Below are 22,730 nucleotides of genomic sequence, written 5' to 3'. Positions count from 1 at the left end.
AGGAGGGGAAGGGGAAGTGGGGGGGGCGGGGAGAAAGGGGGAACTGATTACAACGATCGACATATAACCCCCTCCCAGGGGGATGGACAACAGAGAAGTGGATGAAGGGAGACAGTGGTCACTGTAAGACATGGGAAAAAAAAAAAGTATAAATGATTAAGGGTTCATGAGGGAGGGATGGTGGTGGTTGGGGGACTGAGTTGATACCAAGAGCTCAAGTAGAAAGAAAAGAAAATGATGGCAACTTATGTACAAATGTGCTTGACACATGGATGGGTTAAGAGCTGTAAAAGCCCCCCAAAAAATGATTTTTAAAAAAATCCCTGGGTCCACAGTGTGAAACAGGGTGCACTCTCTTTTATTTCCACAAAGAGGATAGATTGTCACCTTCATTTATTTGGTGAACATAAGAAATGTTCACAAACGAAGCATTACAAATGAGCCTTCTGGCTCGGCTGTTTTCACATGTTGCTTTCCTTCACAAGCCCAAACCTACTTATTATTGTTTCCCTGCCCTCAACCGACAGATGCCTGCAGCATCATACTTTTCAGGTTGTTTAAAAAATCATGCCTACCTGAACTTTTGAATGACAACCTGTGATAGCTAGGCTGTGTGTCATCGTGCCCAGGCCAGGACCCTCAATAGTGGCAGTAAAACCTCCCCCCCCCCACCCTCCACCTCCATAAGCTTCAGTCACAACCAGATGGACACATCCTTGGGGTGTGGTCTACTTCATACCTATAAATAAACTGGAACACTGGACCCTCGCTCTCCTTCGTGTTGGCCTGGGCCTGTCTGCCCTGGGAGCCAGCAGCAGCCTGCCATGTTGCCTTGTCTATGCCCCCAGCAGCCTGTGGTCAGCCCACTTCCTGTTCCCTGCCTTCATCGAAAGGTAGGGAGGGGTCTCCAGCAGGCATCTGACCTGCAGACTGAGCTGCACTGGGTTTGCCTGCTCTGCAATGGTGGTTCATTTATACATTTTTGTCACTGGTTTTGTTTCTCTAGAAAATCCAGCCGAACACCAAATTGGAGCTTTCTCATTATGAATTTCTGCCCTATTATTTTTACCTTAGAGATTAGATTCAAAGATGCCATGAAACCTCAGGGGAGGGTGGGGAGAGAGGGAACCCTGCTGTCGTCGAGTTGACTCTGACCCATAGCAACCCTATCTCTGAGCTTCTGAAGATCTTTACAGGAGCCGGCAGCCTCATCTTTTCTCCTGTGGAGCGGTTGATGAGTTTGAACTGCCAGCCTTGTGATTAGTAGTTCAAGCTTCTCCAAAATTATCACCAGAGCTCCACATAGAACTTGAAGGGGGCAGGGGCAGGGGGGTGGGTATAAACTTCAGTAATATTCCATGGAACTGATGTGTCCCCTTTTCTGAAGCTTCCACTGAACAACTCACTTATGCTGAGGTTGATCAAGGAGCTCAAATAGTAACATGATTGGGACCACTCCACATCCTTTGAATTCACTGTGTTCCTACACTGCTGCTTCTCCTAACTCTCTCTTCCTTTACATCCCACAGGTAAGAAAAGATGTGTGGGTACCACAGGGCTTTAGCAAGCAGTAAACAGGTATGGTAGTGGTTTCCATAACAAACATTTTTGTTTCCCAATGACTCCACACAGTCTAGATATCAGTACACTGCCTTCATACAATTCTACTTAAAGACACTTATTATGTGCTTATGCTCAAGTATAAATGCAAGTAGTGGGGTAAGCACTTAAAAAAACAATAACAACAACAAAAGAACACTCTACAATGGATTCTTTTACACCAGCCTAAAAACACAGGGTACATTTTACACACAAAAAAACAAAACATGCCATGGATTTTGAGTGCCAGCAGGCAGAGAACACTGGGTGACTTACCTTTGTCTTTTCGTGTCTGGTTTCAAGTGCTGTGAAAGCAGGCTGATGGGCTTCAGAACATCATTGTGCTGAATGCTCTGCCTGATGCGGTCCACTAACGTGCTCGTTGCTTGGTGCTCCTCCGACAGGAGGGACAGCTTCCTCTCAGAATCTAGTCGCAAGAACACAGTCGTTGGTCATAAGCTATGAGATGGGACGGATCCTGAGCAAGTTTTATTGTTATCGTTGTTCTCCCGTAAGCATTAGAGGTGCTTTTCCCACCCAGGATTGTAGCATCTTCTAGGTGCTGTTCAACAATGCCCCCCTCTTACTAATTAATAGTGGTTTTCTTCCTCCCTTCGGATAGGGAAGGTCTGTTTCTGGGCTGCACCCCCCCCCCCCCCCAAACTGATGGCTTCCTGCCTGGGGCTGCATGAGGCAGCTTGTCCTCCAGCTGCCACCTGGTGACCATGAAATCCCTGTGTCCGTGATAAAGCAGACACTGCAAAAGGAGTCTATGTCCCTGGTGAGAGAGGAGTGAACTACCAGTCCTGTACTAATTCATAACTTCTCTGAGAGCATGAACTACACCTTGCTTAAGCCATTAAATACAGCAGTTCCATCCTGGCGTCAGGGGAACTCGGGAACGCTAGGAACGAACATCTACACAAATTCTCTAGCTTATAAAGGTGCTTCGGTGTCACAGCAGAGAGGTGGCATGAGAAGTGTGCAGATTCATCCCTGTCTGTGGCTTCCGAAAGAGACATTTTTAACTAATGGAGGCAATTCCAATCATCACGGATTTTGTGTAAAGCCAGATTAGCATGAGACTAACATGTATGCACTAGTTCCTCAGCCTCATTGTGAATGTCTGTAATGATGTCAGCATTAGTGTTTTTCTGTAACAGTCTCAAGATTAAGGAAAGTATTAATATTTCATCTGTGCTCACTAAAAATTAGCACAAAAATGTGTATCTCTGTTGAAATACAAAAGGAGATATTGGCTGCTCCGGGTTTCAATCCTACTGCTTCTACCCTTTAAATGATGACCTTTAAAGAGACTGGATTTCATGCTGTGTTGTTTAGGGCCTAACCTCAACCTAAGATGCTACTTCACAGTGTCTCCTTTAAGTCCTTTTCAGTAACAACTTTTTAAAAATAATTACAAATCATACAACTCACACGCTAAGAGTAAACATTCTGTTTTTCAGTATATTTAGAAGTTGTGGGATCACCGTCGCAATCAATTTTCCAACGTTTTCAACACCCCAAAATGAACACGGCCCATTTGGCCCCTAGTCCTAGAAAACCAACACACACCCGCTGCCAGCAAGTAGATTCTGACTTAAGTCAACGCCACATTGGCTACAGTACAACTGCTCCACCGTGTCTTCTTGGCTGTACACTATATGGAAGCAGATCCCCAGGTATTTCTTAAATAAAGCGCGCGCGCACACACACACACACACACACACACACACACACACACACACGTCACTACTCGTGGGTGTTTCGCCAGGGGCAGACCGAGCAGCTCTTTTCCCAATCCAGACCGTCATCACACAGTCAGATCCTGCGCGTCTCCCACTGCGCTTCACGGGGCGTCTACGCATTTCAAGCACCCAGCCAAGTCAGCAAACACGGCCATCCTTGAGGGTTCAAAAGCTTGAGTCCCAACACAAATGAGTAGAATGCCGGGCAGTTCGTGTCTACTTCAACACTGAAGAAAACGGATTTATAGCAATGGTGACTCCTGCTCTAGTCACTGCTACCCTCAACGCTAGGGTTCATCCTGCTTTTGCTTAAAATGAACTCATGTATCATGGCTGGACCGAAAAATTAATGTGGTTCATAATACATTTACCTATAGCTTTATGACAGAGGTGTTTCAAGAGCAAACATCAAGTGCCCTTTTGTTTCGTTTCAGCCTGAAGTAAAGAAACTGCAGAGTTGTAATAAAACCCAAACCAAACTCACTGCCATAGAGTCCATTTGGACTCACAGTGACCCCACAGGACAGGGTAGAACTGCCACTGTGGGTTTCTGAGCCTGGAAATCTCTATGGGGGCCTGGTCGTTCTCCCACGGGGGATGGTGGTTTCACACTGCTGACCTTGTGGCTAGCAGCTCAACGCAGAACCACTACACCACCAGGACTCCTCCCAAGTGTGACAGAGAGGTGAAACATACAACACCAAAATCGCCATCGTCGTCCTAATACACAGCACAACAAATAGTGAACTAGTCCTTTAGGCACTATGAGGTTTGAAGTATTTCCTTAAAGTCTTTTTCTATATGCACACAAAAACACACGTGCACACATATATATACGTGCGTGTTTTCTCCTGCCCTATGAAAAAAGGGAAAAAGATGTACTGTACTATATACAATCTGTGTTCTGTAACTAGTCTATAACACTTGATAGATAACAGGCATCCCTTATACAAATTTCTCTTTTTGGCTGCCAATGTTTTACTCTATAGATTGATCATAATTCACCTATTGGTTATTCATAATAATTTATTATTATATATAATAAATTATTTATAATAATAAAGTTTTATCAACATTCTTGATTATAAATCACCTTATAGTAAACATCCTTTTACACAGAGCCTTGGACACCTAACATTTTTGAAGAATGGTGTCTTTTAAATGCAATTGCTAGGTTAAGGAATATCCAAATATTGAATCCGGACAATACTGTCCATATTGTTCTTCAAAAGATATCATTTAACACTTCCAACAGTACATTGACTATTTTTTCCCCCATGCATCCAGAACACTATTGGATCTTATCCATCTTTAAACATTTTTGCCAATCTGACAGATTTGTTTTACACATTCATTTTAAGTTTCATTGAAACTTGCATTTTCAATAATACTAATGTCATTGAACATTAATAATGTATGTTTATCGGCCATTTAACATTTCTGACAGAACTGCCTATTAATATAATTTATTCTATTGGGTTGTTTATATTTCTGTTGTTGACTCAAAGGGCTTCTGAATGCATGGGTAACCCTTTAAACCCCCTTTAAAATATATATTCTAAATAGAAAGGACTCAATAGAAAGTCAGATTCTGTGAGACGAGTCAGTACCCAACCATGTAACTATGCCACATTCAAAATACTCTTTTAGTGCCCGGACAACCACTACCACTGAGTGGATTCCAATTCAGAGCCCATATATCGGGTTCCCGAAGATATACATTTTTATAGTAATAGATAGCCTCATCTTTCTCCCTGGTGGGGTTGAATTGTCAACCTTGTAGTTAGTAGTTTGATGATTACCAACATATAGAACTTGCTCTTGAAATACAGGGGGGGGGGGGGAGTATTACACACACACACACACACACACACACACACACAGAGGCAAAACTACTCCCCGACTAAATTGAGACTTGACATAGGTCAGTATAAAAACAAATTAACTGGAACTAAAATGGAAAGGATCTTGAGAAGATACTGAAAGTTAACAAAAACTTTAAAAGAAATTTACATTTCACCTGTTCATTTTTCAGCAGCCCATTCTTTATTACTCCCACAGCATTGTGTGGGAAAGTACGCTCTAACCATTCACCCACAGATGGACGCGTGGGCTGTTTCCCGTAAGGGGCTATTTGGTCTTTACTTCTATTTACTTACTAAGATTCCTCCATGACACATAGAGCGGTTCTCCTGGTTCCTGATGGAGATTGACATTATCCCACAACAGCTGGATATACACAAGTCTGCTGTCCTGGGACAGAGACGTCAGAGGGAGCTAAAAAGACCAAGAGACACGTGAAAACTAAGGCATGACATAATGCAACGCAAGCTTTTCCCCAAAACTCTCAACCTAAAATTCTGAGTCGGATTTTAAACTTCTTTTTGCGTGTTAGGATAGATAGATATATTAATAATGATCCATTTTATTAGAACAGATGATCACGCATGGTCCAAGCACACTGAAATACTAAACCAAATCAATAAGAGGTTAAAGACTGGTCTTCAAACATCATAGCCAATGATGCCTCGCCTGCCTATGATCTCACCTATATAAAACCACAGCCACACTACAGTGGCCACCAAGCCATTGAGCAGAGCTTCCTTAACGGTGAGCTGTTGAAGGGATCAGTCTTAGCACTACGGACTAGGCTTTCCAGCGCTGAATAGCTGCAGGGATGGATCGCAGCAGGGGTTGGAGGGACCAGTTCCACCCAGGCAGAGTGCCAAAATGTGGCCGACGGAGGCTCTGAGTAAGTCACAGCAGCGTTCGCCATCGCCAGAGCCTCCTCCCAGGCTAAGAATAAACGGGCCATGGTTCTAAGGAGAGAAAGCCCATGGCCCCAAACCGGGCAGGATAAATATTTTTATTATTTTCCAAGATGTCTCTCATTCTGAATTTCATGAACTGAAATGACAACCTGCTCACCGGGAAAATGAAGGATTAACCCTCCCCTCCCCTCATCATAATCAGCTGTAAGGTAAGAAGTGCAATCTTTTCTCCTATTTCACAAAAGAATTCTGATGTACTGACTACTGTTGAAAATACTGAGTCAATTAATATGTAAATATGTCACACTAGGGTTTATAATACTTCAAAGGAAAGATTTTGTTGTGTCCCTGGCTTATGGGGCGACTCAATAGGACTACTGTAGAATGAAGGCATTCTCGAGGCTCACTTGTTTTCAAAGGGCTCCATGGTCCTCGTACAAGGACAGGGATGCTTGGAGCCAGCCAGCCGGATTCTGGTCTTGGCACTCCATCACTGTTTAGGTACGTGCCCGTGGAGAAATTACTCAACGTCACTAGCTTTTAATCTTATCACCGGGAACATGGACAATATGAGTGGCCACCAAATAAGTTGTTGTGATAACAGCAGCTAGGAATAGGATTATTCCGAATAAAAGTTACCTGGTTTCTAAGTGCCCTCAGAACTCAAGAAGACCATGTAACACAAGGATCTTAGATCACTGAAACCAGGTCACTGGACCACCCACCCTCACTGCTAAGTTAGAGAGAAACAGTCCTATGCCTTGTGAAGCTAGTATTATAGTATAGTTTCTGTTACTGCAAGTTAAGCTTCAGTCTATCCAACACAAAAGGATGAAAAGCAGGAGTTCAGACCCTACCTGGACACCTTCATTGCAATGTTCGGAGGTGAGGATAAGTCCTGGCAAGTTACTAGGTAGGTCCAAACGTCTGAAATACCAAACGAGGTTCCAGAATATGATCGGATGTTGATTGATGAAAGAGGACGTGTGAATCACCTGATCCCCTTCATTTTCCAGCAGAGATTCGAGTTCTTTACGAAGCACTAAAGGACTCAGGTAGGGCACAGACACCGGGGGAGGATTCGGCCTACTCCCTGAAGGGTCCTTAAGGAGAGTAATAATACAACAAGAAACAAATGTTAATGCTTTAATTTTGTATATTTAACAGTACGTCTCAATTAGATTACACTTCTCTATCTACCCCGTTAAAATCGCTTATTTTAAAATGGCTATTTCAAGTCCACTGCTACATGCAGGAAAGCACTCAAAGAAAAAAACTGAAAACAAACATTAAATGCTCTTAAGGTAAGTGGTTACAAAATATTACTGATCTTGTACTGTAATGCCCCCAGTGTCCTCAAGTTGCAATGAAAGAGAATGACCAGCGCACTATCAGTAAGTATCCCTAGTGCCCAGGCTGTGGTCTCCAAATACCAGGTTGCTCTAAATGCAACCGGTGCTTCTCAGAAAGTGGCTGGTTTTAGGTCTAAGGAAGGAAAGGGATGTGTATGAAGCATCTTGCTATACAAGAAAGCAATGAAGCCTTTTTCAAAAGAACTCCAAAGAAGTGGATGGGGAGCTACTAAAATTTCATCAAAAGGACTAAAGGAGCCAATTTCCAGAGGGTTCCAACTGGCCACAGGCAGACAGCGTTAAGTATCAGTAAGGAGAGCAGCAGTGATGAACTTCCACATGGATGTTGAAAACCATAAGCTCATGATGACTTTGTCTCTCCCATCTAAATTAACTCCACCGTTTGGGTGCTTGTCAGTATGCGGTCACATGGCGGTTTGTGGGGTGCTTTGATATTGGAAGACTTCCACCAGTGAGTCCCAATACGGGCAGGGTCACTCCTGGTGGACAGGTTTCTTCCTGCAGAGCTTCAGACTAAAACAGACTAGGAAAGAGGAATAAGGATCAGCCACCGGAAAGCTTACAAACAGCAGTGGAACACTATCGGACACCGTGCTGGAAGACGAGGTCCTCGCATCTTAAGGAACATAAAATACCACTAGAGGCGACCTTACTGACGTGGACGGAGCAAAGCTTCCAGGACCTTCATTCGCTAATGAGTGCTGACTCCACATGAGATGAAGGCTTCAAACATTCATTAATAAATGGAATGTGAAATGTATCAAGTACAAATCTAGAAAAACTGGAAGTCGTTCAAAACGATTAGGACACACCACGATCGATATCTCAGGCATTAGGGAACTGACGTGCACTCGTACTGACCATTTTGAATAGAACCATCATATGGCTTACAATGCCAGGAATGAATATGAATGGTGTTGCATTTATCATCAAAACAACACTTCAATACTATCTTGAAATACAATTTTGTCCATCCCCCTGGTAGGGGGTTATATGTAGATTATTGTGATCGGTTCCTCCTTTCTCCCTCACCTTCCCCTTCCCCTCCTAGTATCGATACTCTCACTACTGGTTCTGAGGGGTTTATCTGTCCTGGATTCCCTGTGTTTCCAACTCTTATCTGTACCCGTGTACATGCTCTGGTATAGCCGGGTTTGTAAGGTAGAATTGGGGTCATGACAGTGGTGGGGAGCAGGGGGAAGCATTAAAGAACTAGAGGGAAGTTGTATGTTTCATCGGTGCTATGCTGCACTCTGACTGGCTTGTCTCTTTCTTGTGACCCTTCTAAAAGGGGATGTTCAATTGTCTACAGATGGGCTTTGGGTCTCCAATCCCCACCCCGCCCCCCCATTCACATTGATGTGATTTTTTGTTCTGGGTCTTTGATGCCTGATACCTGATTCCATCAACACCTCATGATCACACAGGCTAGTGTACTTCTTCCACGTGGGCTTTGTTGCTTCTCAGCTAGATGGCCGCTTATATTATCTTTACGCCTTTAAGACCCCAGATACTCTATCTTTTAATAGCCAGGAACCATCAGCTTTCTTCACCACATTTGATTATGCATCCATTTTGTCTTCAGTGATGTTGTCAGGAAGGTGAGCATCATAGAATGCCGGGTTATTAGAACAAAGTGTTCTTGTGTTGAGGGAGTACCTGAGTAGAGGCCTAATGTTTGTCTGCTATCTTAATACTTAACATATAAAGATATGTACATTGATCTATTTCCCTCTCCTTATATATAAATATATTAGATAGCAGTCAATGTAAGACATGAAAAAACAGTAATAATTTATAAATTATCAAGGGTTCATGAGGGAGGAAGAGGGTGGGGGAGCCGATAGCAAGGGCTCAAGTAGAAAAAAATGTTTTAAGAATGATGATGGCAACAAATGTATAAATGTGCTTGACACAATGGATGTATGTATGGATTGTGATAAGAGCTGTACGAGCCCCCAATAAAATGATTTAAAAATAAAAATAAATACAATGCTGTCTATGATAGGATAGTACCTATACACCTACAAATTAGTTCAGTTAATATGATTACATTCAAATTTACCCACTTATCCACTAAAACCAATGAATAAAGTAAAGGATTCTACAAACTTCTCCAGCCTGAAACTGACCATCAAGGTGCATTGGTAATTACTGGTGAATGGAGTATAAAATTTGGTGAAAAAGAGGAAAGATCGGTTGTTGGAAAATATGGCCTTTGTGATAGAAACAAAGCTCTAGGTTACCTGGTAGAATTTTGCAAAGCTTCGTCACTGCAAACGCCTTTTTTCAACAACACGGAAACTATACACCTTGACAAATAAAATACATAGGAAACAAACTGACTACATCTGTGAGAAGACGGAGACACTTAGTACTAGGCAAAAGGCAGCTCCGGAAAGACTATGGAAGAGATCACCAGTGGTGGATATGTAAGTTCAGGTTGAAGCTGAAGAAAATGAAAATAAATCCATTAGAATCATAATCTTCATTATTTCCCACCTGAATTTCGAGACCATCGCAAGATCAGATTTGATGCACTAACCACGAATGAGTAAAGACTGGTAAAGTTGAGGGATGGCATCCAGAGCATCATCCATGAAGGAAGTAAATGGTCATGAAAAAGACAACAGAGAGCTCCCTCTGCCTTCACCGTCCTGCTGGGGTGCGTGCGCACAGCAAAGAAAAGACCAAAGTGGATGCGTCAGAGGAGAGACTGAAGCCTGTCCTTAATCCTCACTCAGATGGAGTGACACCACGCTACAACGATGGGCTCAAACAGCAACTGCGAGATGGGCAGGCAGCACTGAGTACAGGACTGTTAAGAGGCAGAGCCAACTTGACAGCACTTCATTGCCACTACTAAGTTAGCTAATCACCTTGGGAAATTCTAGGGGTCCAACTCATTATGTTGAAAATTGGTAAATAAGAAAAGAAAAAAAGCATTTTACTTTTATCCTGACATTCCAATACAAATTGCATCTTTACAAAATCAGAAGTTGTTTTTTTTAAAAAGATGGACTCCACAAAATACATGACAGCGTGAGACAATCACCTTATGACAAGTCCAATGAGTTAAGTGACTTCAGCACCGGGTATGACCAAATAAGATTTGTCTACAAACCGACACTGAAATTGTCTTGCAAAAATAAACAACATAAGGATCTACATATAACTTCATCCCTGGGGGATGGACAACAGTAAAGTGGGTGAAGGGAGATGCCGGGCAGTGTTAAGACATAATAAAATAATAATAATCTATAAATTATCAAGGGTTCATGAGGGAAGGGGGAGCAGGTAGGGAGGGGAAAAATGAGGAGTTGATACCAAGGGCTCAAGTGGAAAGCAAATGTTTTGAGAATGATGAGGGAAACAAATGTACAAAAGTGCTTGACACAATGGATGTATGTGTGGATTGTGAGGAGAGTTGTACAGCCCCCAATAAAATGATTAAAAATAAATAAACAACATATCAGAAACAAAAACCTAAATAAGATCATACTTCTAAATACAAATACCAATCTATAGGATTACTTACAACTAGCAAAATCTGGATTGTAGGCAACTCTGTTGTCTCAATGGCAAATTACCCTATTTTATCAATAAATAATTGTAAGAAAAAAGTAAGAGAGTATGAGGACCTAATGTCGGGGGTTTAAATGGAGAGAAAATGTTTTGAGAAACGATGTACAAATGCGCTTTACACAATTGATGTGTGTATGGATTGGGATAACAGTTGTATGAGCCCCTAATAAAATGTTAAAAAAAAAAAAAAAAGTAAGAGAGTGAATCCATAAATTAAAATAACATTAAAATCATAGCAACCTATGCAAGGCATAATCTTATTTGACTGTGTTGAACATACTGAAAATGCGCGCGCGCGCACACACGCGCACCCCATACACATAACAGCATTTTCAAGACAGTAAGAAATTTGAAGGTGGAATAACTTGATATGATTTACTTATTATGATAATGGTATTTGTGGTTATGTATTTTTAAAAGCAGTTTTTATCTTTTAGAGAAGCATACTGAAATACGTGGAAATGAAAAAGGTAAAATTTGAAATTTGCTTCAAAATAATAAAGGGAAGCGCAAAGGAGAGTACACAGGAAGAAAACTGGCCTCAAACTGAACATCAGCTGATGGTCAGTCAAGCTGACTCACTGTGCACTGTCTATTTGTATACATGTGCTACCTTTCCACAATAAAAGGGTTTTGCTGTTTTTCTTTGTTAAGTTCTTAATCTGTCATGACACATTTGAATCACTCTTCCTGTGATTAAAATAAATCCGCTACAGTGCTGATCTAATAGCTACATCAATACACAGTATAGTCATAATGTTCTTACATACCACAACTTCCTGCAAACTATTTGGAAGACTAACGGTTGAAATGCCATGAAACGGTCGCTGGGAAAAATCAATGTTTTGCAAGGGGCCTCCAACACTGTGGCTTCGAGTCAAAGATATACTTCTCTTTGATGAGCTGTTGGGAGCTGCAGACACGGTCGTCATTTGGACATCACCTCCACTGGTGCTCGTTAGTTCACCACTGGAAAAAGATCAAGAAATGCTTGTATCTATGTTTGAAAAGCAATCTTACTCTGTATATTCTACAATGAATCGAATCTACTCGTAGACTCTAAATTTTCACCAAACATTTCTGTAAGACTGGACTTGCTCAGGTGAGAGGTGAGAACACAGGTGCTATAGAACAGGGACTTAGTTTAACACGATCCAAGTATCCACTTGCAGTTGCTCTGTTCAAACCAGCACTATTTCATCTTTCTTTTTCACAGAAGCACCTCCAAGAATGCCGCGTGGAAACACCAACACCAAGAATTCATGGACAAGCACCCCGTCTTCATAAGGTTAGAATGTGGTCTGGGCAGACACTAGGCCCCATTTACATTCTTAGACCTCTGCCTAAACCCGTGGTTCTCAGCCTTCCGAATGCTGTGACCCCTTCTATACAGGTCCTCATGGTGTGGTGACCCTCAACCATACAATGATTTCCGTTGCTACTTCACCACTGTAATTTTGCTACTGTTATGAATTGGGCGACCCCTGTGAAAGGGTCGTTTGACCCCCCAGGCTGGGAAATGTTGGTAAACCTTAGCACACAATAGGCTCTTTCAACAACTGTACCATTCAATCAATAGAGAGTATGTTACCCAGTAAAGGGAATATGAGCACTTGGGAAACTGGTAATGGCCACATGAAGGGCTCTTTTATTCTGCTGAGAAGCTCACTTTGTACAAAGCACATGAATAAAAACAAGGTAAAACATTAAATCTCGCGAAATTTGTTTTAAAGAGTTATCATCATATTCATTTGTTAGACATTTAAACCGTATATGGTGGTAAAAGATAAGGCTTTCTGAAAAGGCCAGAACTTGTACCTATCCCAGACTGGTTGTCTTTGGAGATGAAATGTTTACATGGGCGCCCAGTTTACGGTCAAGAGTCCTTGACCTCTACGTACCTTGATTCAGCTGCAGAGCTCGCTTCTTCAGTTATGGTCTGGGTGTGTTTTGGCAAATCCAGGAAGGTCATCAAGTCAGTTTCTGCAGCACTGGAGACGGGTTTGTGCTCCAGGGGGTCAGTGGCCGATGGGACATTGCCACTCTGTAAACTGTCACCAGAGGTACTTGGTTTCAAGAAAAAGCTACATATGGGGCAATCAAAAGAGGTTTTAAGAGATGTGCATGCTCGAGATTTCATCACACTTAAGCATCACTTTATGTTAAAGCAGCTGTGACTGAGTGCCTATGAGAATCCTGCGAACCACAAGGTCAGCAGTTCAAAACTACCAGCCACAGCTCTGTGAGAGAAAGATGAGGCTTTCAACTCCCATCAACATTTACAGTCTTGGAAACCCACAGGGGCAGTTCTACTCTGTCCTATGGGGTCACTATGTGTCAGAATGCCTCAACAGCAATTTGAGGATCATGTGACCACTCTACATATTGTAGAAGGAACATACAGTAACCAAGAATATATCACACACAGCCAAGTCGGTGTCTTTGTTGGATGAGGGAATGAGAGCGAAAAGGGGATGGTTGGGGGCAGAGGAGAGATAAAGGGGCCTTTGCAGGAACCAGAGATGCTACTGTACTGGGAATTAAGAATGTGATTTGGCTCCGTCCACACCTGAGGTTAAAAGGAAACATAGAGAGGCAGCCCTTCTAAGATGGGAGACTTTAAAATGCAGCTAAAGGCAGGTGGTAATATGAAGCTAATGAAATATTGAGAATGCGTGCCTATGTCACTATACAGCTACCAAATGCTCAGTTACCTAAGGACTGGTCACTGAGCTCATGGGCCAGCCAGGCCCCTTGGATGCCTGAGAACTGGATCTTTTCCCAGACTGCACAGAGCATTACCAGAAAGAGGCACAGAGTCCCGAGAAGAGCCGAAGCCCCCTCCGACACCCAGTAAGTCACTGAGTCCGAAATTAGGTTTAAAATTATGCCTAATACTGAAGCTTTGAATTATCCATAAGGTTTAATTCTAAACATTAACTACTCCTGATAACATTTCATCAAAATGCAAAAGCAACACTGTAAATGACTAGCTTTTTCTCTTCTGACTTGGCACACCGGTAACAAGCCAGGAAGATCCGTGCCCCTCTCAGGCCTTTGAGATAGAATCACAGTGGTTTGGGCTTTTATCAGTAAGGACCCCTGGTGGTGCAGCGGTAAAGCACTGGGCTGTGAACCAAGAGGTCAGTGGTTTGAACCTGCCCAGGCAGTCTGCTTCCACAAAGAGCCGCAGCATGGGAAACCCTAGGGCTTCGTTCGACTCTGTCCTGGGGGGCTGCTCTGAGTCCACATCGATCTGAAGGCAGTGTGTTACCTCTTAAGTGGTGAAGGGAGCTTTCCGGTACTAACCTTGCAGAGTTCCTCAAGTCTTTAAATTCTACGTTGAGAAGAGGCAAGAAATTGCTTTTACAGAACGGACAGGTGGTGTTCAGATTAGAATCATTGGCAGTCCATCCAGCCATAATCTCTTCATCATAAACCAAAGCTCCACAAACTCTGCACTGGGAACAACTTGACATCAAAACCTAGGACAGGAAAACGCAGCCCTGAGAATAGCCATGGTGGAAATTAGGACCCATACTTTCCTCAAAAGGTGCCCTGATAGTGTAGTTGGTTATATACTGGGCTACTAACCAAAAGGTCAGCAGTCCAACCCCACCAGCCACTCCACAGGAGAACGATGAGGCTCTCTACGCATGTAAAGATGTAAAGCCTCGGAAACCCACTAAAGCAGTCCGACCTGTGTGTCCTTCAGGGCCGCTAAGGGTAGGACTCAACTGCATGGCAGGAAGGTGAGTAGTTGGTGAGTGGCTCACACAGGTAAGCACTTGACCACCAGTCACAGGTACGGAGGTCTAAACCCACACACAGGGAGGCATCGCAGGAGACTGGCCTGGTATCCGCTGTGAAAGGCCCCAGCAGGGAACACTCTGGGGGCATTCTACTCTGCACACATGGTACCACCAGGAACTGACTCAACCAACAGTGATGATGATGAAATGAATCATAAATAAGGACATTCTCCTGAGAATAGCATAGGGCTTTCTTCATCTGAATCGACAGTTCTATTACTTTACTGGCAAAAACGATCAGTTCATTGTCCCTGACACAGACATCAAGCAAATTAAAATATCCTACTTATATTATTATTCTAGCCACAAGGATCTCATAGAATTCTATTAAATGCCATTCTGGAATCAAATAGAATAAACTCACAGCCACGCTGTTAAAAGATACAGATGGAACATTTACCTCAAAAAACAAAACAAGACAAAAATGTTTACCTCCATTGCACAATTCTGATAGATGCTAGACATGCTAGTATTTTGAGAAGATCCCTGCTCTGATTTTTCAAAATCCTGCCCTTTTATGCCTCTTGGATATGGAACTTCACCTAGAGAGAAGCAAGCATTAAACATTGTAACATATTAGGTAGGAAAATGCCCTTAATCCTGGGAAATGCACACTAAAGTCTTTGGGAGGGATGTCATGATGCATGCACCTCATGTCTAAATGGCTCAGATATGTACATATGGAGGTTTCAAAAAGTCCACCCCCAAAATTCCATTATCTTTAATTCCATTTTCCCACAAACTTTTGAAGTCCCCTCATATGTATATGTGTGCACATCTGTTTATGTATATACATGCATGCATAGATACATAGATACACATACACTATGAAAGACATATATATGTAAGATCGAAAGTTAGCAACAGTTAACATAAATAGGATAGACGTTCATTAAAATTTTCAATGTGTTTGAAATAAAAATTACACACACACACACACACACACACACACACACACACAACGCACAGAGGAACAGAAAGCTAAGGGATTTTGATCATAAGTCCAGAGTTCTTAAAAGTTGATCTTCTTGAATGAATCCTTTCCCCTAAAAATATGTATCACAAATCCTAACCTCTATGCTGATGGTTGGTTGTACACCAATGTGGGGATGGGCTGTCTTTATTATGTTAATGAGACAGTTAGACTAGCTCAAGTGCCTCATTTAAAAAACACACACAGAAACTCAAACAGTATTGTCACTTGTACCTGAAAGTCTCATTTCTGTGGCAAGAGAATGATATTACCAACACCAAACCCAGAGTTTTATCATAAGAGTGGCTGCATTACAACCCCAACTGAATGCCCACCTTGGTGTGTGAAGTGAAGGGAGGCACGGACAAGGAAGAAATGGGAGCCTGAAACTCGAGAGAGAGACATGGGCAGATAATCAATAAGATGGGGACACTGAGACCTTAAATTCCATTGAATCACCCCTGCCATCAGAGCAATCCCTGTTGCCCCCAATGTGATGAGATTCACCCAGCTGTACCTAATGAGTGTTTCCCTGAAATACTGCCTTCAGCACCTTCGGAAGCAAATGCCTTAGAACAGCGGTTCTCAACCTGTGCGTCGCAACCCCCTTGGGGGTCGAACGACCCTTTCACTGGGGTTGCCTAAGACCATCGGAAAACACACCACGATTTACATTATGATTCATAATAGTAGCAAAATTACAGTTATGAAGTAGCAACGAAAATAATTTTATGGTTGGGGGTCACTACCACATGAGGAACTGTATTAAAAGGTCGTGGCATTAGGAAGGTTAAGAACCACTGCCTTAGAAGATATTGCTGAAAGACCATCTTTTCTGCGACATACAAGAGAGAGCTCAATTACTGATCCAGCAGAGGAAAGACGGGTCACAGATGCCAAGATATCTGGAGATCTCCAATGAATCAAGCAGCAGAAACTCAAGAAACAGAGGCCTTCCTCTAGAACTGACGTCGAGCAAGCCTTCTGAACGTGATGTCTACCCTCGTACATGGGGAGAAAATGACCTGTTTGACAAAGCCACCCCTGCGGGGCATTTGTTGGAGTAGCACTAGATAACTAAGACAGCTGGTACACCCTCAATCACTCAGAGAGTTTGTTGAGAATTCACAATACAGTTTCAAAATTCCTATCCAAAGGTCTGGACATCGGTATATACAGTTAAAGACATTCCCCAGGTGACTCTGATGCATACACGCATTTGAGAACGAATGTAACGATCCACAAATACACACAGCTAAAGACATGGGCAACGAGTGACTTTAGTATTTATAGATTATATATGGAAGACATGGCTATTTTTCAAAATCTGTCAGCTCATCTGTACAAATGGGTTGATTAAATGGTGTGGGGTGGGGGGCATATAAAATAAAACAAATTCCAAGGATTAAAGGAAGGGAGAAAACCTCATTCCCCATACCTGCTGGGTAGTGCAGCTTTCCTACATCTCCACTGCTGCTGCTGCTGCCAAGGCTTGTGTTGCTCTGGGTAAGTTCACTGGAGACCAAGCCTGAAATACTCGTGTTAGGCAATATGTTCTCTCCCAAAATATGGTCTTCTAGGCCAGCTGGGAAGCTGTAATCTCTACTAGGTTCCTCCTTTAAGGGAAAAGAATAAAACCTAACATACATAAAGAATACCTACTCAATGGAAATATACTCTCTCCCTTTTCATAATTAAACTCCCTTTCTAAAAGCAGACCTACGGGGCACAGTGGATATTGAGCTGTTAACCACAAGGTTCGTGGTTCAGGCTCAGCAAATGCTCCAAGGGAGAAAGATGAGGCTGTCTGCCCTGGTTAACATTTACAGTCTTAAAAAAAAAAATTTACAGTCTTGAAAACTCTGTAGGGCAGTTCCACGTCCCATTGCATAGCTATGAGTTTGAGCTGCTTTGACGGCGTGGGGCTTCTATGAAAACCTTATATAAACTACCATTTCCATAGTTCCCAAAATTATGAATTCTTCACTATGATTTGGAATTTACCTTCTGTACACAAGCACAGATTCATTGAAGCAAGGGCTTAATGTCAAAAGATATTGTTGTGTCCCTGGGGTATGTCTGAGGTGTGGGGCCTCTCTCAATACTACTCTCATAAAATAAAGAACTCTCAGGGCTCCCCGTCTTCAAAGAAATCAGGGGGCCTCGTGCAAGTAGAAGGGTGTTTTCACCCCAGACAGCTGCATTCTAGTCTTAGCTCTCCATCACTATGAAGATATGGAGAAATTTCTCAGTGTTACTAGCTTTTCATCCTCTCATCTGAAAAATATGGGCATGGAACCTTTCAAGCAATGCTGCTGTGACGATTACAGCTTTCAGAGTAACAGTCAAGCATATCAAAGGCACACAGCATGAAGGACACTCCAGACAATGTTGGTCTCAACTGCTATCGTGCTGCCTGGAGTTTTAGTCCACACAGCACACACTTCTACAAGCAGTTTCCTTCTTCTCCACCACCCCCCAACCTCCAACTCAACAACTTCTACGTGCACGATTCAGTGCCATTGATTATACGCTTCGTGTTGTACAACCATTACTACCATTCTTTTCCAAAATATTCCACCACCACTAACACAGACTCACTGCCCGCTAAGCAAATACTCCCCGCCCACACTTCACCCGTGGTCGTTTCCTTTTTCTTTGCATTTTCACTTTGAAGATGAAATACTTGCTACAAAACCATGCTAAATAATGAAAAATATTTTAAACACAGGTAGGTAGAACAGGAAATTAAAAAGCACTTGTAAGACCAAGTGTTTGTCCTTCCAAGGTGTTTACAAAACCTTTCAGGCTCCTTGTAAACTGCATACACATTTCTAAAGACTCTAAAAGCAACTATCATGAGATGGGTCCACGCCATAATTAGTACGGCTTGACTTAGATTCAAACATTGGCCATTAGTGCTTTCAAAGAAATAAACACAGTGCTTTAATTCCGACTGAAATGGGAAGAGGGAAGGGCGCCTAGGTGGCACAGTGGTGAAGCACTTGGCTGCGGCAGAAAGGTCGGTGGTTTGAACCCACCAGCTGCTCTGTGAGGAGAATGGCGTGGCAGTGACTCAGCTTCCACCAAGACTACCGCCTCCATTCTACGCATCCTACAGTGTGGCTGTGCAGGAAAGTTCGTGTGATGGCAATGTATTATGGGAATTATTGCAAGGGGTCCTGCTATTCCATTTCTATATTCTAAATTTCCTGACGAGCACATTCAAACAGTTTTAAAACACAAGGAGAGAATGCAGTTTTAAATATGAAAAGCAAAGTTACAACAGTACCTAAAATAACTGACCTTAAACAATAACAACAAAAAAGCTACCAACATTTCAGTAGCAGACACCCCAATTCCTCACCTCATCATCTGAGTAGTTGTAGGCAGACGCTACTGCCACCCACATCTTACTGGCTACTGTGGCAGCCTGCTTCATACTGGATTTCAGGACATCGATCTTGGGTCCTGAGAGTATGTTATCCAGCTTTAGGCCCGACAGAGAATTTACTACAGAGCCCAGGGAGCCGTGAGGGGAGGAGCGCACAAATGCGGATAAAGAAGGTGAGCGATCTTTGTACGATCGAGGGGGGGTCTGCTGCTTGAAGCGCCCAGCGAAGGTTTTAGACCTGGACACTACAGGGGAGCTCTTCTCGTTTTCAGGACGCTCCTCCGCTGGCAGCCCGGGATCTAAGGGCAGGCTGGAGCTTCTCTCCAGAGGGTGAACCGACGCCGTGCTGGCCGCCTCTCCGTGTAACTCCATGCTGGAAGACTTGTTCCCCAGGGGGCTTTTTAGGTTCATGTAGCTTTCGATTTCATCAGCTAGATTCCGCGCAATAGTGGGAGAAAACGTTTTATCTTCTGAATCAGGTGTTTTTGCTCCTGTCTCCTCGGTGGCCAAGAGAGACAGAGGATCCAAACCAGTCTCGACATCTTCCCTTTCGACAGTTTTAACCACACTGCCAAAACTGTGCCTCTTAGTTCCTGCGTCTCCGGCCTCTGCTTGGAGGTCTCTGCACGGATCCCTATTATTACTCTCCTGCTGCAGGCCGTTTCGGGCATCCGTGGCTGTGGGAGTTTCATCCCTGACCGTGGGTTCCAGGAGCTCCCGGCCCTCCTCAAGCATCTCCAGCACAGGCCGCGCCCTGTGCTCTGCTTCCCACGGGCTCTCAGACCCACGAGTCCTACAGTCGGCTGGATGGCAGCTAGGGTACTCGAAGCTCTGGGTCTTGGAGAGATGAAGCGGAGACGTCTTGGGGCACGTCAATGCAGCGGTCAGAATCTTGGCATCTGCTCCCATCATGATGGCCATTTCACTCGAGTTCAAATCCAGGCTGCTTTTCTTCCGCAGCATCCCGACTCGACTCTCAGAGCTGAAGCTACAGCTCCGCTCTGCAAAATGCTTCTGTCTTTTTTCTCCTCGGTCACTGGTCTTCTTCAGACCACTAGCTGCGCCAAACGTGGAATCTTCCACGGGGTCTTCAGTAGAAAATAGCACATTCGGTGGATTACCTATGAAAGAATGTATCATGTTAAAAAGCACGCTCTATTTCAGAACAAAACCTTAATAAAAATGTCTGCTTTTCTGACCACAAAGGTAATACCTGCTCACAGTAAGAATCAGAACATAACAAAAGGTATAAAGTACAAAAAAAGTTACTCAATCCTGCCTATCAGAGGGTACCTTTTACTGTATAACTGCCTTTCAGTCTCTATGAAAATTATATGCATTTAAAAAACGTGTCATGCAGTTTATACTGTAGGCGTAGGAATTGTGCATGAAAATATAAATTACTCAGTAAATACAGGTCTACAAATATTTCTTACATTTAAAGTCTGACATTCAAATTAAAAAATACACCCTCACATAAACAGGTGTGAAAAAATCATAACCTGATTTTTAGCTTTCATGTATTCAATATATAAGGATTTATCAGGGATGTATAATCATAGAGATAGCTATCAATATGCTATAGCCAAACCTTACTATTCCACAGAGACCGACCCCCAAATAAAAGAACACAGAGCAAAGCGGTTACAACTGGCAAATTCCATGAGAGCTGATGAAATCTTGCCAGGTGAGTCCTCGGATAAATTCTGCATGCCTAACTGGCATGCATGCTGTGGGATGCTAGGGTCACCTCGTGAGTGAGACAGAACCGGTGCCGGCCCTCCCAGAAGTCCTGCTCATACACTTGTCCAAATGGCACCTACCAGGCCCGTGACTGGAGGCACCTCCTTCAGTTTGGGGAACCAAGCCGGCTTGGCCTCTGTGCTGCCATGCAACCTTGTTCACTCCACGACCAGAAGTTACTTCCCATTTGGATCACTGCTGGCACATAAGTCTACCTAACTCCATTTAGGATTAGCTTTTCTTTCTTTTTTTTTAAAGGACAATGATCTTGAAGCTTTAGGGGATAAGCTGTACCTCATAAGGTCTTTTTTTCATTTTCCAAATTGATTTCATGATTCTTTTTACTCTTCCAAGCTAGTGCCAACTAATAATTATACCAATTAAATAGATCTAGCAATATATAAAGATATCTTAAAGCCTTGGGGGCTGAGGAATAGGTGAGCATACAAGGGGGTACCCCCAAAAAAATCCAGAAAAAAGCTCTGCTGAGTGGAGCTGTCATTGTACGCACATCCCTCCGCTAAGCAAGCATGCAGCAATTCACTGTGAGTTTGTGCACCCCGTGGCGTGGCGTCACCTGGGAAGGTTCTCTCTGGTCAAAGAGAATTTTTTCGTAAAAGCAGTTTCACCTGAACCTTGTTTTTTGTGATGGCCAACTTAAGAGAACAGCGTGTGGCTGGGAAATTTTGTTTCCTGCTCAGGAAAAATGCTGCAGAAACGGTTGTGATGTTGAACACAGCTTATAAGAGCAGTGCTATGGGAAATCCTCAAACGTACAAAGTGGTTTTCTCATTTCAAAAAAAGGTGAAATGTCATCTGATGACAAACAAACCTCCTTCTGGGGATCCTTCAACTTCCCAAACAGACAAAAATGTTGACAAAACTCATGCACTTGTGCTTGAAGACCAACGACAGACCATTGAAGAGATGGGGAAGTTATCTGAACTATCTTGGAGCTCAGTTCAGTGAACTTTAACGGAAGATTTGGGAACGAGAAGGGTGGCTGCAAAATGTGTGCTGTGGGTCTGACTGACCAGCAAGAAGAACACTGGCTGGAAACGTGCTGTGCTTTGCAAGAGCAGCTCCATCGCAATCCAGACTTTTTCCCAAGGCCATTACTGCTGACGAGACCGGTGCTGTTCTGACAACCCCGAAACCAAACTTCAGTCAAGCCAGTGGAAGACGCCATGATCACCTTGCCCAAAGAAGCTCACCAAGTGAAATTAAAGATCAAAATGATGCTCATTTGGGGTTTTGTTTGTTTGTTTTCCATGTGAGGGGGATAGCATTTGGAGTTTGTTCCATCAGATCAGATTTTTAATTTGTTGCAGCCAGAGAACTGGTTTTGCCACCCTGACAATGCACCTGCTGATGCAGCCATCTCAGTGTGCCAGTTTTGGGCAAAAAACAGCGTGCCTCTCTTGCCCCATGCACCTCACTCACCTGACCTTGCTTTGTGCAACTTCTTTTTGTGTCCAAGAATGCAAAGGGGCATGAAAGGACAGCAATTTTACAACATAGAGGAGGTGAAGAAAAACGAGGGAGGTGCTGTCAGCCATCCAAACAGATGAGTTTAAAAAATGTTTCCAAGGCCTCTCCACTCAAGTACTCCCTCAATGCAAGAATACTTTCTTTTTTGAAATTGGCATTCTATGATGCCCACCTTCCCGACACAACCGCTGAAGACAAAGCGGGTGAATAAGCAAATGTGGTGAAGAAAGCTGATGGTGCC

The 22,730-nt window shown here is 43.1% G+C and overlaps 1 protein-coding gene across 3 annotated transcripts in view; it reads right to left on the bottom strand.

Moving 5' to 3' along the window:
- DENND4C (DENN domain containing 4C) overlaps positions 1–22,730 on the bottom strand; it is a 105,736-nt gene that overhangs the window by 5,699 nt on the left and 77,307 nt on the right. For all 3 annotated transcript variants that reach the window (XM_045289106.1, XM_045289107.1, XM_045289108.1), the window contains 9 exons: positions 19,229–20,376; positions 17,300–17,477; positions 15,321–15,430; positions 14,386–14,561; positions 12,978–13,160; positions 11,847–12,045; positions 6,976–7,221; positions 5,507–5,624; positions 1,876–2,026 (listed from right to left, as the gene is read on the bottom strand). In XM_045289106.1, coding sequence (XP_045145041.1) covers positions 1,876–2,026; positions 5,507–5,624; positions 6,976–7,221; positions 11,847–12,045; positions 12,978–13,160; positions 14,386–14,561; positions 15,321–15,430; positions 17,300–17,477; positions 19,229–20,376 — 2,509 coding nt within the window. The remainder of the gene's footprint in view (positions 1–1,875; positions 2,027–5,506; positions 5,625–6,975; positions 7,222–11,846; positions 12,046–12,977; positions 13,161–14,385; positions 14,562–15,320; positions 15,431–17,299; positions 17,478–19,228; positions 20,377–22,730) is intronic.

Source organism: Echinops telfairi, unplaced genomic scaffold, assembly GCF_000313985.2.
Source record: "Echinops telfairi isolate 266 unplaced genomic scaffold, ASM31398v2 ScPeMD7_25;HRSCAF=90, whole genome shotgun sequence".
Lineage (NCBI taxonomy): Eukaryota > Metazoa > Chordata > Mammalia > Afrosoricida > Tenrecidae > Echinops > Echinops telfairi.
Note: the sequence above shows the minus strand (reverse complement) of the source record. Positions and strands in the feature narration are given on the sequence as shown.